This window comes from Pholcus phalangioides, unplaced genomic scaffold, assembly GCF_987345545.1.
Source record: "Pholcus phalangioides strain wild (caught in Gottingen) unplaced genomic scaffold, Ppha-v1.0 ptg000043l_1, whole genome shotgun sequence".
Classification (NCBI taxonomy): Eukaryota; Metazoa; Arthropoda; class Arachnida; order Araneae; family Pholcidae; genus Pholcus; species Pholcus phalangioides.
In genome coordinates this window covers 3,971,745-3,985,941 of record NW_028301629.1, presented here as the reverse complement: position 1 = coordinate 3,985,941, position 14,197 = coordinate 3,971,745, and the positions used below count along the sequence as shown (strand labels likewise).

General features: G+C 39.3%; 1 protein-coding gene across 1 annotated transcript in view; it reads left to right on the top strand.

The window, feature by feature from the left end:
- Positions 1 to 14,197, top strand: part of LOC149063810 (metalloprotease TIKI1-like) — a 70,371-nt gene that overhangs the window by 54,317 nt on the left and 1,857 nt on the right. Inside the window, exons 7-8 of the mRNA XM_089255657.1 lie at positions 9,162 to 9,413; positions 11,498 to 11,753. Of these exons, the coding sequence (XP_089111783.1) occupies positions 9,162 to 9,413; positions 11,498 to 11,672 (427 nt within the window). The 3' untranslated portion in view covers positions 11,673 to 11,753. The remainder of the gene's footprint in view (positions 1 to 9,161; positions 9,414 to 11,497; positions 11,754 to 14,197) is intronic.

Below are 14,197 nucleotides of genomic sequence, written 5' to 3'. Positions count from 1 at the left end.
TTGTTATCGAGGTAAGATATTCAAATTAGGCTATCACTCAGCTGAATGACAGTAGGATATGTATAGATCGAGCAAAACACACTTCACAGTGTGGAATTCAGGAACCGAAAACTCATAAGGATACCTTTGTTGAAAGCGAGTCATCGCACTAAACGTTTTTCTGAACCAGAATAATGCGCTTATGAGGGGAATTTCTAGGAGGTGTAGGCTAGAAAACATTATCGGAAATTAGGAGCAAATAGCATGGAATGACTAGTCCCATTTCCAAGTATACTAGTCTGTTGCACGGCTGAAAATATGGGGAAGCCCGCATGAAACTATGATCCAACATGCCAGATTGAAATCGCACAAGTTCATCGTGATTCGATTATGTATTTGCCGTCTTAACCCGGGAAGAAATAACTCCGTGTATTTTTCGCCCGCTGCTCAAATAAATACGGAATTCAGTTCAAAAACGAAACCACCGACACATGTTATCACATTCGAGTCTAGTCTCGTCTCCCTTAGGCTTCCCCGTTCGATGCTACGCCGTACGAGCTGAAGGATAATTAACTCGTAAAAGTGACGAAAATTTATTGAATTATAAGAAATATTTTATATGTAAAGTATTTCCTTAGTATACTTTTGATCAGCAGAAATTTAACAATTTTGAGCTTTAAAAGTATTTGTACACATTTGTTTGTTCGATATACAAGAACAAATCTCGCTTAAAATTAGGGCTAAAGTTCGAAAGAAAAAAGTTGTTATTGCTCTCTCTAGGTGACGCTTCTCATACGGCAAGATCATAGTTTTTGAAAAATCATTAAATATTATTTAGTAGTAGTTTCGGAGTGGTAACGTCAGTACTGTCTCAATGCAGGGGTCCACCCGAGCACGGACGGGGGACCTCAAGAGAAGAGGGACCCTAGAAAAACGAGCAATAGAATTTTTCGAGAATTTTCCAGGTAGGGTCTCAGAAAAGCCAATTGGTCCGGGGCTTCCCATGATCAGGGCCATAGAGTGTCTTCTCGGGGCTCCGGGGCAGACATTTTCTTTTGGGGGCCTTAAAAGGAAAAAAATTATGCTATATAAGTGTAAAATCATTTGTGAGCCGCCGTCGCCTTCCCCCATTAGGCTCGGGGCAGTACCCCCGTTACCTCAGCCTAGTTACGGCCCTGGATAACGTATCTCCGTCGAAAACCAACTGGAAAAAGTAGTGGACCTGCATCCTAAAGAAGGGGAGGGGAGCACAGAGAATAGTGGAAAAATTCAAATGCGAAGAAATAAAGATTTCAAGGGAAATAAATGAAAGTGCTTACTTTCAGATACACAGGAGAACTGCCCATAAACCCAGAGCTCGTAATCCCCTCTCCCAAATACTGCAGCAGGGCCCTAGGCTAGGATCTTTGGTGGGATTCACACTAGATTTTTTTCAAATTTCCCCGTATAGTGAATTTATGGTGTGAAAAAAAATAAGAATTGTTTTGGAGCCCTGCTAGCTTCCACACTTACGAGAGCCATGCTAAGACCGTCCTATCGTATGGGGCCCGCTTGGAAATAGCCCAGAGCATCATGTTCATGGGGACTTAGACAATTAGATCCGGTACTATGATTTCGAGGGCACGGACGTGAATATGTAAGCTGTTACTTCCAGCTAGGTACGGATCCCCAGAGCATCACTTTGCCCGAGGAGGACAGCCCTGCACAGAAAAGAGTGAAGCGTAGTGGACTCTAGCCCTAGCGGTCCAGAGCATTATTTATAAAAAATTGTATCGCTATAACTTTTTCGAAAAAAATAAATTCAATATGTAGAAAGAGTGATTTTGGGGGCCCTGGATAAGACGGGGGGGGGCATGTGCGAAAAAAAGTTGAGAAACACTTGGCCAATGACTTTCAGTAGAAATCTTCGATCAACAAACAAGATGGTCGACCGTAAACGAGGTATGTATATATAAAATCAGTATTAAATAATAATGATCATCATATACTGATGGCGAAGATTATTATACACATAGTAATACACGTATATATATATATATATATATAAATAGTTGGAAAATCGCGCCAATGAGGGAGGGGGCCCTGGGGGCTTTTGTAGTTCGTGTGTTGCGTGAATGCTCAACACACACACTCGTGGCGCGGTGCTCGAGCCCTTTGATCATTGAAGGAATCGGAACCGGTTCCAAATCTGGGAGAAAATAAAAAGGCACCCTTTTTCACGCGACACACTCACACAATGTAAAAAGACTTGCAGAAGGTCGCTGGGGTCGAGGTTAGTATCTATCAATTTTTATTTTTATTCATTTTCTTTGATCAGAGCCGACCGCAATTGCCCAATGGCCGTTTAAAAAAAAATACCTGCAGGGGAATATATGTACTGGAGGATTCCCCCCCCCCCCTCCCGTGACATATTTATTGCTAAACTGTAAATGTCCGATTTCTATGGGGTCATTTATACTAGCGAATGAATTACCATATATTTTCGGTCATCTTATTTTGTAAAAAATTTAAGGGGCCCTCCCGTAAACGCATAAATTACCATTCGTTGTTGTGTGGTCAAAGAGGTGGAAGGTCATTTGGGCCTGGAGGTCCTTGATGAACGTAAGAATTTGTGTCGCCGTGTGAGTTTGTTTTTCTGCGAGTTTAAAGGCCCCGAAGGTCGAGAGTTTTTTGGGGGGGCCCCCCTTAACTAAAAGTTATAAATGGAAAATTTCGTTTGTCATCTTAATTATTTGACTGGGGCACCGTTTAACCCTTTCACTACCAATTTTAGAACCTGTATGGGACTTATATAATTCATTCTCATGAAATTGGCCTAAATTGTGCCCCCAACAGTTTAACCCTTTACTTACAAACATTGAAATATGCGCAGAAAATTTTTTTGATGAGTTCTATGGAGTAAAAGAGGTGTCTTGAATGCCATGGAGAGAAAAAGTCATTGTTAATGTTCGAAAAAAAAAAACACAGCCTGTAAGCAATATCGCCAACCAAGTAGCAGTATACAAAAATCGACGTGGCTGGCCCTCTCCAGCGTGGTCCAACCCTTCCGGGTAAATGGCTTACATCCCACCAGGGACAGAGCCTGGACTACGACTGGCCTTTAAGTCTTTAAGTATACAAAAATGACACATATGTTGCTTATAAGCTAAAATTGCAAAATAAGAAAAAATATATTTTTGTATATATATATAAACATAAATAAGAATTCAAGTTTTTTTGGACTTTAATACTATACTCTAAATCAGTGGTTCTCAACCGGTGCTTGAAGGACTTCCCAGGTGCTCCGCGCCGACTCAAGGAAAATAAATATGCGAATTTGACAGATAAATAAAAAAAAGAGGCCTACGGAGTTCCGCCATAAAAACTATATACAAAAAAGGCTCCTCGAGTCAAATAGAGCTCCGATGGAAAAATTATGTACTGATCCGCGAGTCAAAAATGGTTGAGAACCGCTGGTGTAGATCGTAATCGAACACGATCCATTGAGAGGGAATGGCATTTAAATTAATTTTACTAAATTCATTAATTATTAATAGTAATTAGCGCGTGGTCCACCTGCTGACACTTCATCGTGGCTCGAACCATATTGAACGGACGTCAATTTCTGTCATACTTTTAAAGCGCTTCATCATCTCTTTATCAAATATGCGTTGCAATTCGATAACTTTGATCATTTTTCGAATTTTTTATTGCTGTTTTCGTTTGATTAATGTAAATTAATAGAAGTAAAGGAATCAAGTACTGGAATTCCATGACCCCCCCCCCCCCCACAAGGGTGGGGCTGTCAGGCAGGATCGTCTTAGGAGCATCATGGGCCCCGAGCCAAGTGATTTTTTTGGAGGACCTACCTGAAAAATTCTCGAAAAATTCAACTACGTCTCGTTTTGCTGAGGAACCTCTTCTCTTGGGCCCTTCGGGCACGGCCCGGGGGGGGGGGAAGTATGCGTTAAGACGGCACTGCATAAGGTTCACACCAGGCGTCCTCTTTTTTCAGTTTTGAATCTGTTGACCCTATCTGAAGGACACATAATCAGTATTTTCACTTATTTGTTCGATAATCCATATTCTACGAATGTTTCTGTGGAAAGAAATAATCCATTTTTTTCTACATAAAATCGATTGTTGCAAATGTACGAATTTTGTTATCAAAATTTTCGTCTCATAAAAAAATGTTATGCCAAAAACTCTCTCTCTCTTTTCATCATCGCACGAGTTGCCTGAAATTTCGAGATTAGATGGCAGCACCAACAGTATATAAATCAAGCCTCCATCGAGCTTATATTACTGGAGAGAGTAACCATCAGCGGTCCCCGCCTTGCAGTGCTGAGAACTAAGGCGACTGTAGAAGGATAGGGCCCTTATATAGTGGCTATACTGAGAACTGTCCCCCAACATCTTTCGTCGTAACATCACGTGACTCGGTGAAAACAAACACGATCCCCCCGTTATTTTCTTATGGCATAAATAGAAGTATAAAACAATAAATGAAAAAATAATTTCAGCATCGATGAGATAATTCCATAATTAATGAAAGAGATAATTTCAGCATTAATGAAAGAATATAATTCCAGAGATAATGTAAGAGATAACTTCAGCATTGATAAAAGTTATAATTCCAAAGTTAATGAAAAAGATATAATTCCAGAATTAATGAAAGAGATAATTCCAAATTTAATGAAAGAGGTAGTTCCAGAATTAATGATATATAATTTCAGCATTAATGAAATATAATTTCAGCATTAATGAAATATAATTTCAGCATTAATGAAATATAATTTCAGCATTAATGAAAGAATATATTCCAGAGATAATGTAAGAGATAACTTCAGCATTGATAAAAGTGATAATTCCAAAATTAATGAAAAAGATATAATTCCAGAATTAATGAAAGAGATAATTCCAAATTTAATGAAAGAGGTAATTCCAGAATTTATGATATATAATTTCAGCATTAATGATATATAATTTCAGCATTAATGATATATAATTTCAGCATTAATGATATATAATTTCAGCAGCATTAATGATATATAATTTCAGCATTAATGATATATAATTTCAGCATTAATGATATATAATTTCAGCATTAATGATATATAATTTCAGCATTAATGAAAGAAATATTTTCATCATTAATGAAAGAAATAATTTCAGCATTAATGAAAGAAATAAATCCAGAATTGATGAAACAATTACTCCAGAAAAAATAAAAGAAATAATAATTAATAAAGAAAATAATTCCAGAATTAACGAATGAAAATTCAAGAAATAATGAAGGAAAAAATTCCAGAAAGGTAGAAAATCCAAAATTCATGAAGGAAAATCCAGAATTGATGAAGGAAAATTCAAGAATTGATGAAAGAAATGATTCCAGTATTAATGAAATAAATAATTTAATCTTTTTTCACCTTTAGATGAGAGTTCCCCCTATCCTTTTTTTTAAATCTTTGAAACCTGATATTTGGAGACCGAACTGCACATTTCTGTGGGCAAATGAGTGACATGATTTCCTTGCATTCGATGTCGCTGCCGTCGCGGCGGCTGGATGCTGCTCTCCGGCCGGCCTCTAGTAATATAAGCTCGATGCAAGCCTCGGAATCTCTGTCGTCTGCTTCTCTCCAGGTTACTTGTTTTGGGCGTCTCCTTGTGTCCTGAAAAAATTACTGAACTGGCAGTTCAAACTTCCAGTTCTGTTTGTGAGCTAAGCTTGTAGGGAACCGAACAAACCGTCTGTCGTCTGCTTATTAAGAGGTTCTTCGTTTTGGACGTCTCCTTATGCTCAAATAAAATAACCGAACTTTAAGTTTGAACTTCCAGTTCAGTTTATAAGCTTTCTTTGTAAGGAACTAAGCGGAATGAAGAATATAGTTTTTTTTATTTAAACTTCATCATCACCACATGAGTCGCTTTTAAATTTGACATTAGATGGCAGCACATTACTATAAAGTAGAATGTGAAAAAATTAACTTTTTACGATCTTACCTGTCGTCTGCTTGTGTGGAGGTCCTTTGTTTTGGACAAACGTCTCCTTGGGTCTTGAAAAAATTACTGAACTGGAAGTTTGATCTTTCAGGTCAGTTTATGAGGAACAAAGCTGAATGAAGAATTTAGTTTTTTACACATGAGCTTCGTCATCACCACATAAGGCACTTCCGATTTTCCAAAGCACCAACAATATTTTTAAAAATGAATGTCTTAAAGTATTCTAGAGCAGCGGTTATCAACCGGTGCTCCATGTGCACTTCCCAGGGGCTCCGCGGCCAGTCGAGAATAATAAAATAAATCAATAAATTCGATAAACAAACAAAAAAGAGGCCTAAAGGGTGTACCGCCATATAAGTGATATACTAAAAAGGGCTCTTCGAGTTAAACAGGGCTCCGCCAGAGAAATTATTCACTGAAAAGGGCTCCGCGAGTCAGAAAAGGTTGAGAACCGCTGCTCTAAGTAATACTAGATAATTTGAATATAATAAGGTACATTTTATTAATACGTCACAGTTTAATATGGAAAGCTTTGACACAATCCCTATGTAGCACAAAACACTGAACACCTTTTACAATTTGAGCAAAACACATTCGAGTACCTATTTTTTCATAATCTGCATCGTCCCTTTGATCCATACGAATCCTACCGTATGTCCTCGTAAGGAATGGTAACTTTTTCTTAGGTTGTTGTTTCGAGTCCACAGATTTCTCTTATGACTTTTTTTCTTTTTCTATCATTCATAAAGCAATTACTCCTAGGAATTTTTTGACTGATGGCTTGATTCTTTGCACTCACTTTGATTGGTGAGCCATGCATACACAATGCATAAAGCTATAGATTACACAGAATATACGGGCATATCTGATATACTATTTCATTTACAAGATCCACATCAAAATATTATCTGGAGTATTGCAGAGAAGCACTGTAACAAAAGAATTTCAGATGAGTTGGCAAGATTCGATGAAACGTCTTGCTTCACCCAATCGAATGTTCTGGCGTTCTTCTGCTCTTGTTTTGCTTTTGTGCTCTTTATCAGTGCACATGTCCGTAAGGCAGTGCCGTCTTAACGCATGGGCCCACCCGGGCGAGGCCCGGGGGCCTCAAAAGAAAAGGAGCCTCACAAAAATGAAATGTGTTTGAAATTTCCGAGAATTCGCCACATAAGGGCCAATATATCGCCACGTACAGCTTCAGAAATATCATTTCGCCCGGGGGCCCATGATGCTCTTAAGACGGCCTTGCCGTAAGGAACTAGTTCCTGTTAGTTCATCGCTTTCCGAACTGTAAAAGCATTTATTAGTTTCCTGATGAAAGAATCCCAAGCTTATAGTTCTGCCCACACGTGATATAAAAGCACAACTCAACACGTTCCCGCATACACCACAATTCATTAGAAATTCCTCAGATTAACGTTCACGAGATGCATAACGGTTAAACAGCAGTAGTATAAAAGCACTTGTAGGTCAATTTTCTCTCTAAAAAAACAGATATTTTTGGTTCAAAATTTGGACAAACTTTTTTACTTTTGAAGTTTCTCAAAAGTCTGTATTAGAAGTATTAGAAGCATGTTCACAATCGCTATCAGTATTAAATTTATAAAACGTTGTTTGTCATTTACACGTAAAAATGACAGAAAATATTGTAGAAAGTTGCTTCATCGTTGCGATATAACCTGTCCCCATCATGCTTATAACTGGCAACACATGAAATACATATAAATTACATAGTTTGGAATAACATAAAAATATCATTTATTGTTTTGAAAACGTAACTTTGTATCTATTTATACTTTTTAACTACTCATAACTTTGTTTATATAAATGTTGACGTATATTAATAAACGTCAACATTTCTCCTCCACACGTGAAATTTCACTCCAAAATCTTAGGGTGGGTTAACAATCGTCTTCGATCGGGACACGTGTACTTTCGAGCCATCTGCTGGTGATTTTAAAAACTTTAAGCACAGTTCACAAGTAAAAATCGAACGTTTGAGAACTGCTAAAAAGCATCAATGCAGAAACTAGCTCAAAATATAAAATGTCTTTATTTGAAAATCATAATACCATGTTGTGTTTTTTGAGAGCAACATTGTGCCGAAATAAAGGGTTAAATTAAATATGTTTGGCGCAGAACTTTTTTCCGTCACTTCCTATTTATATTCCTGTTTCTGATATATATGTATTATATATATATATATATATATAATAATTTTTTCATCCATAGATTTTAAAAATTTTCTTGAACAAATTTTCATTCCTTGAGGAAATGTCCTTCTCCAGGCTGTATCCATCCTATTTTTTGAGATTTTGAAATAACTTTCTATCTTAACCCTGTGTCAGGCGCATCTAATCTGTGAGATGAAGCCTTTAAGCTCCGTTTACATGGGAAATAGAAAAAGCGGGTTTAAAACTCGTTTCAAGAATTTTCACCAATGACTGCACTCCATTTCTTTCCTTACGAAGAAAAAAAGTCAAGAGGGTGCTAGAACTTCCAATGCTACCGCAATATTAGCGCATGTAAACGTGTTATCTGCTCTAAGGATCATACATCTCCTCTAACCCATTTTTTCGCGTGCCAAACAGGAGTGGGGCTTCTAGTATTACGTACTAGACTTTCGTAAGTATTTTTTATTTCTGAATTTTTAAAATTTTCTTTAATTTTCAGGCTTTGTATCCCTATGTTCCAGCCCCTAATTCAATAATATTGATCGTTATTTTCTATGTAATCTGTAAGATGAATTACGCCTGAAGTTTTTTGTTATTGTGTGGAAACTGCGAGGAAATATATAAAAAAAAAGTTACTTAAAAACCTCAAATACAGTCTACACCGCTCAGTGCGATCACATCGGGACTCGTGGGTTTATGATAAGGAATAACCGAATGATAACTATTTCCGATAAAAGTTCCGTTAGCAAGTACGGTGACCATACATCCCGGTTGGTTGAATAAGATGTATACGTATGTAAACGGATATTGGTAAAACGGGACAACTGCCTTTCCTCACTCACAATTGGTAGCAAAATGTTCAATCGTTAGATCTTTTTTTATTTTATTCTAAACGGGAATTCGGCCTTTAAGCTAAAATGCCGCATTTTCGTAAAAATGCTGCTGATAGCCGAGCCGCGACTCACATTTTGAGAACCAGTGCCTTACAATGTTATTGATACGAGCGTTCAATTTTTGTTTTTCCAGCACCAAGAAGTACTTGCCTCAATTCCGGCATAGGCACAAGTCCCACCATCATCATAACCATCATCGAGGTGGCAACGATTTCGTCCAGAACGAAGATTTCATTCACTTGCAGAATTCCCGACTCGGACGTCGAAGGTACCGCAAACGCCAGAACCATCACCATCACCACGTGCATCTACTGAGGACTTCGACTGCGGCGTCGACGAAGAGGACTTTCAATGACCTGTGGGTTAAAATCGATGACTTTGACCGGTACGTTTTAACATTACTCGTGGTTAGCGTAGGATTTATGGTTTAGCTGCTTCTCACCCATTCTAGTGTAATTTTCTTGAACATTAATTCTTCAAATTTACCATTAGGCTATAGCCATAGCTCACTAAACAATTAATGTTAGATTAACAATTGAATGTCTAGTCGGCCGTGCTATAGTCCGCTTAGTCCCTTTCTCTCTGTGAATATGCCCGTTTGTAAGTCATTATTCTGGTCACTCACATACTTGCATTGCTGATCGCTAATATTTGTTTCCTCACTCTCTAGGTCACTCTTTTGATCATTCACATGCTTGTAAATTCTTTTGGCCACTCACATGCTTGTAAATTCTTTTGGCCACTCACATGCTTGCACACACACTCTAGATCACTTTTTTCGCTGCTCATATGCTTACGCATGCTCTAGATCAGTGTTTCTTAACCTTTTTTGCCCGTGGCCCAAAAGGTTTCATGGGAGTTCTATGCAGTCCCGTCTCTCCTCCACGGGCCCTCAGGCGAAAAGATGTTCTGGAGAGCCCGCTTACTTTAGCCGGAAATCACAGCCTACGTATTTACTCACGCAAATCGTGTACCAAATTTCATCATGTAGGACGCTTCTATTGACATCAAGACCATGCCAAGACGGTCCCATGATTTAAGATAGCTCTGGTTCTATGCAAGGCCATTTTAGCAGCACTAGGGGCAACTACTTTAATGGGAGTACCTGTATACAAATTTACATACTTATTCTAGAAAAATATAGCATCAAATATATAGCATTCAAGGCTATGTCCCAGTGAGCGTGTGTGTTAAGACGGCCCTGGCTATAAGGGCAATTCTGATTCATTCTAAAAGTAGGCACACACTTTTCCCTACCATATTTCAATTGAAGCTTGATTTCTGTTTATATCTGATTTTTTCCCTCAGCGCTTTGTGCCCCCCTCAGCAGTCTGTCATAGCTCCCCTTCAACTTAATTTTCACCCGCGGACCATCCGTAATATCTCAGGACCAAAAGGGGGGGGGGTCATATGCCCCCCCCCCCCCCCGGTTGAGAAACACTACTCCAAATCACTCTTTTAAACGCTCACCTGAAAGCTTGCATACGCTTTAGATCACTTTTGGCCATTCACCCGTTTGCACACGCTCTAGATAACTTTTTTGGCCGTTCACCTCTTACTCACACTCTAAATCACCTTACCGACACGGTAAATTGCTCTCTAGGTCTGACTCTTCTGGTCACTCGCTATGAAATGGTCGTTCACTCTCTAGATCACTGACTGATCTGATATTTCGCTCTCTAAGTGACTTTGATGACTCACTCTCTCTCGCACTCTAAGTCACTGCCAGCTGTTTTGGTGATTCATCGACCTGGTCCGTTGATCTCTAGGTCAATGTATAATGTTATGGCCACTTACATGCTTGCAAACTCTCTGGGTCAGAGGTTCATTAAACTACGGGCTCACTGGGTGCGTGCACAGGGCCCCCGACTTCTTAAGGGCCCCGAGAAACCAGAACTTCACATTTTTTCTAGTTTAAGGGCCCAATATTTTCTTTTGCGCCCGGGGCTTCGCTCGACTATAGTCCGTCACTACTCTGGGTCACACTCACTGACCTCGTCCCTTGCTCTTCAGGTTACTGCTAACTGTTTTGGTGACTCATCGACATAGTCCGTCGCTCCCTACTTCAATGCATAATGTTTTGGTCACTCACATTCTTGCAGACTGTATGGGTCTTGCTACTCTTTTGTTCGCTCGCTAACCTAGTCTCTTGCTCTTTAGGTCACTCTTTTGGCCACTAACATGTTTGCAAATTACCTAGATCACTCGTTGGTCAGTCACTGATTTAGCCCGCTTGCTCTCTTAGTGGAGGTGGGTTAACGGTTTGTGGTGCTACACAAGTTTTCCCACACGCATTCCTTCCATTCCATTAATTTTCTTGAGCACTGGTTTCTTAAATTTTCAGCCTTGGACAATAGTCTGCCAAGCCCCCCCCCCCTCCTCCCAACCATAAATATGTCTATGCACGTTGTATGTCTCAAATTTTACCTCGATTTTCGATTGAATACTGACTGACATCCATTGTTGCAGACCGCCGACACACGGACAGGAATCCGGCAGATCCGAAAACGGGAATCAGCTGGAAGTTAATCTCAGGGCGTGGTACGGACTTCCCAATTCGTCCGGGGTTCTTCGTACCCGAGCGTCGGTCATCATCATGTTCGCCATGTTGTCTATTGGTATAAGTTTCGTGAACTCCCGGTGACATCTCGATGAGGTGACGTATCGTCAGAGATAACATGAGACATGAGAATTCGTCCGGTTTCGTATCGGATTCCGGAAGCAGGTGAGAATCATGTTATGCAGTTTCATAACGTATTTCTTGTTACAATATTAATTGAAGTTCTTTTTTACTCTTGGATTTGACCCATGGTCTCGATGCGTCCTCATTAAGAAAGGTCACAATCATAAATTTGCCGATTAATTTGAATTGCTAATACTATACTGTATTGACGTACTATTGCGTACCCCTTGAAATATGCGCGGATCCAGAAGGGGGAAGAGCTGAATAATATAGGGTAAATTTGTCTGTCCCGTAAGATACGGGATCATAGGCACCAATTCGCAGGCTTGAAAAATCTGTAGTTTATCACGTGATGAAATATTTCGCACCAAAAAAAAAAACCATGTTTAAAATAAAAGGGAAAACTAGGAATTTCCTAGGATTTCATAAGCTGACCATATGACCCGTTTTTTCAAGATTTTTTCGCAGTCGTTTTTTTTCAATGCCACGTTTTTTCCCTCACTAAAATCAACGATTGAAATTATTTTGCCGACTTACAAAAGAAAACTATGACTATAAATATGAATATTCTGTATCACGTCATAATTAACGTTTCTTTATAGAATTAATTTCAATCAACTATCATTTGCAGGAGGGCTTCATCCCCCATTCGTGATTTTCCGCTGATTTTCGCAATAATTGTGCAACTTTGCGTATTTTTGCATCATATTTGGTGACCGAGAAAATATGGTCAGTCTGGGATTGCAAGGACTGAGGAGCAGTGCCAGTCTCTGGCATGGGCCAACGAACCCCGTACCCAGGGCCCTCAAATTTTCGGATGTCAAAATTGGCATCTTCTTCAATATTTTATTTTTTTTACAAATATATTAGTAAATATATTTAAATTTTTGATCGTCTGTGGGGGAGGGGGGATACGCGGGCTCTCCGTGGCCCCCTCTCTTCCTGTGAACGTCTTCTCTGCCTCAAAGAATGCTATGTGTAAGGAGCCCCAAAAAGTCGTATTTACGCAGGGCCTGAACCGTAGAAATAAGATTAATGTTCGTTCATTGTAAAATTTGTTTTATTATATCTATGGTCTGAACATGTAAGAAACAAGCTTTGCTGAAGAGTATTCTCTTCGAGGATTTATCTTTCAAGTGAAGCACAGTTTTGGATTTCTATGAATTTTTCTAGAGACGAAAAATTTAATGAATCTGGTGTTCCCGATTGCAATATTTTAATAAGGCTAAAAAATCGGAAGCATTGGCACCTATGCGTGTCTTCTCTTCATTCACTGCTGAAAATGCCTGCCTTCTCTATCCGCAGCCGAGGCTTCACGGCTGAATATGCTGGCTTCTTTCCATTCGCAGGTGAAGGCGCCTGCCTCATATTTCATTCTCAGCTGAAGATATCAGCCTTCGATCAGGCGTGAACCTAGTGGGAGGGGGGTGATAGGAACGATCATCCCCCCTCCGTCCCAAGAGCCGGATCATCCCGTATTTCACGGAACAAATTTTCCTATATTATTATATAGGAAAATTTGCTCCTTGAAATACGGGATGATTCAAAGTATTTACACAATTCCTTCCTCCTGACACATCGACATCGTTCTGTGTGTGTGGCCCCGGTCCTACTCCCCTTCCCCCTTCCGAAAGCTGGAAATACAATGGTGGAAATGGTTTTGTCCCGCAAAATGGAGGGGGAGGGTTAGGTTGCAAAATCGCATTGGAAAACTACCCAACTTTGGGGTTTCTCCTCACTGGGTTGACATATCTAGATTTTCTTTTGTGTTGTTTGGTATACAAAGAGCTTCGTTTTGATCGCTCATCATTTAAAAAAACACTATTAGTATAAAGGCGATGGCTTTACAAAACATGACAGGAAAAAGCGCGCGAACAGCTCTTTCCCCCCTATCGAACGAAATTCTACGCCACAGCGCCATCTATGATCTTAAATCACTATAATAGTTTTCGAAAACAAAACGACGAGCCAACTCAGAGACGAGTTTGTGCCTCACTTATCTCTGAGACACCTTACACCCCACGCTCAGAGGGCAATAAAATCCTCACTCTTGTTTAGCGCATTAACGACATTGACCCACAAGCCTTACTATCTCGGAATTTTTCTACGGAGCTTTTTTTTTCTTCATATTTTTTCATTCAGGTTGACAAATCCTTTCACGTTAATCGATCTTCCATCTAAAAGGTTCATGTTTTCGCCATAGAGAACGAACGATGGGACCGAGAATTCTTTTTACGTTAACCAGAGTTTCATGTTAAGCTGGTTCACGTTAACGACGTTTGACTACGGTTTTTCGAGAACATTGCTAGTCTTGCCTATCCTTTGAAATTCATAGCGGACGCTAGAGGTTCGTGTTTGTTCTCGAAATGCCTAAAAGGCTTGCTCACATACACTCAACAAAATTCATGATTGGCCAAAGAAATTTTTACAGAAACACAAAAAAATTTCAAAATTAATGAAAGAAACAATTTCCGAAAAACAAAAAT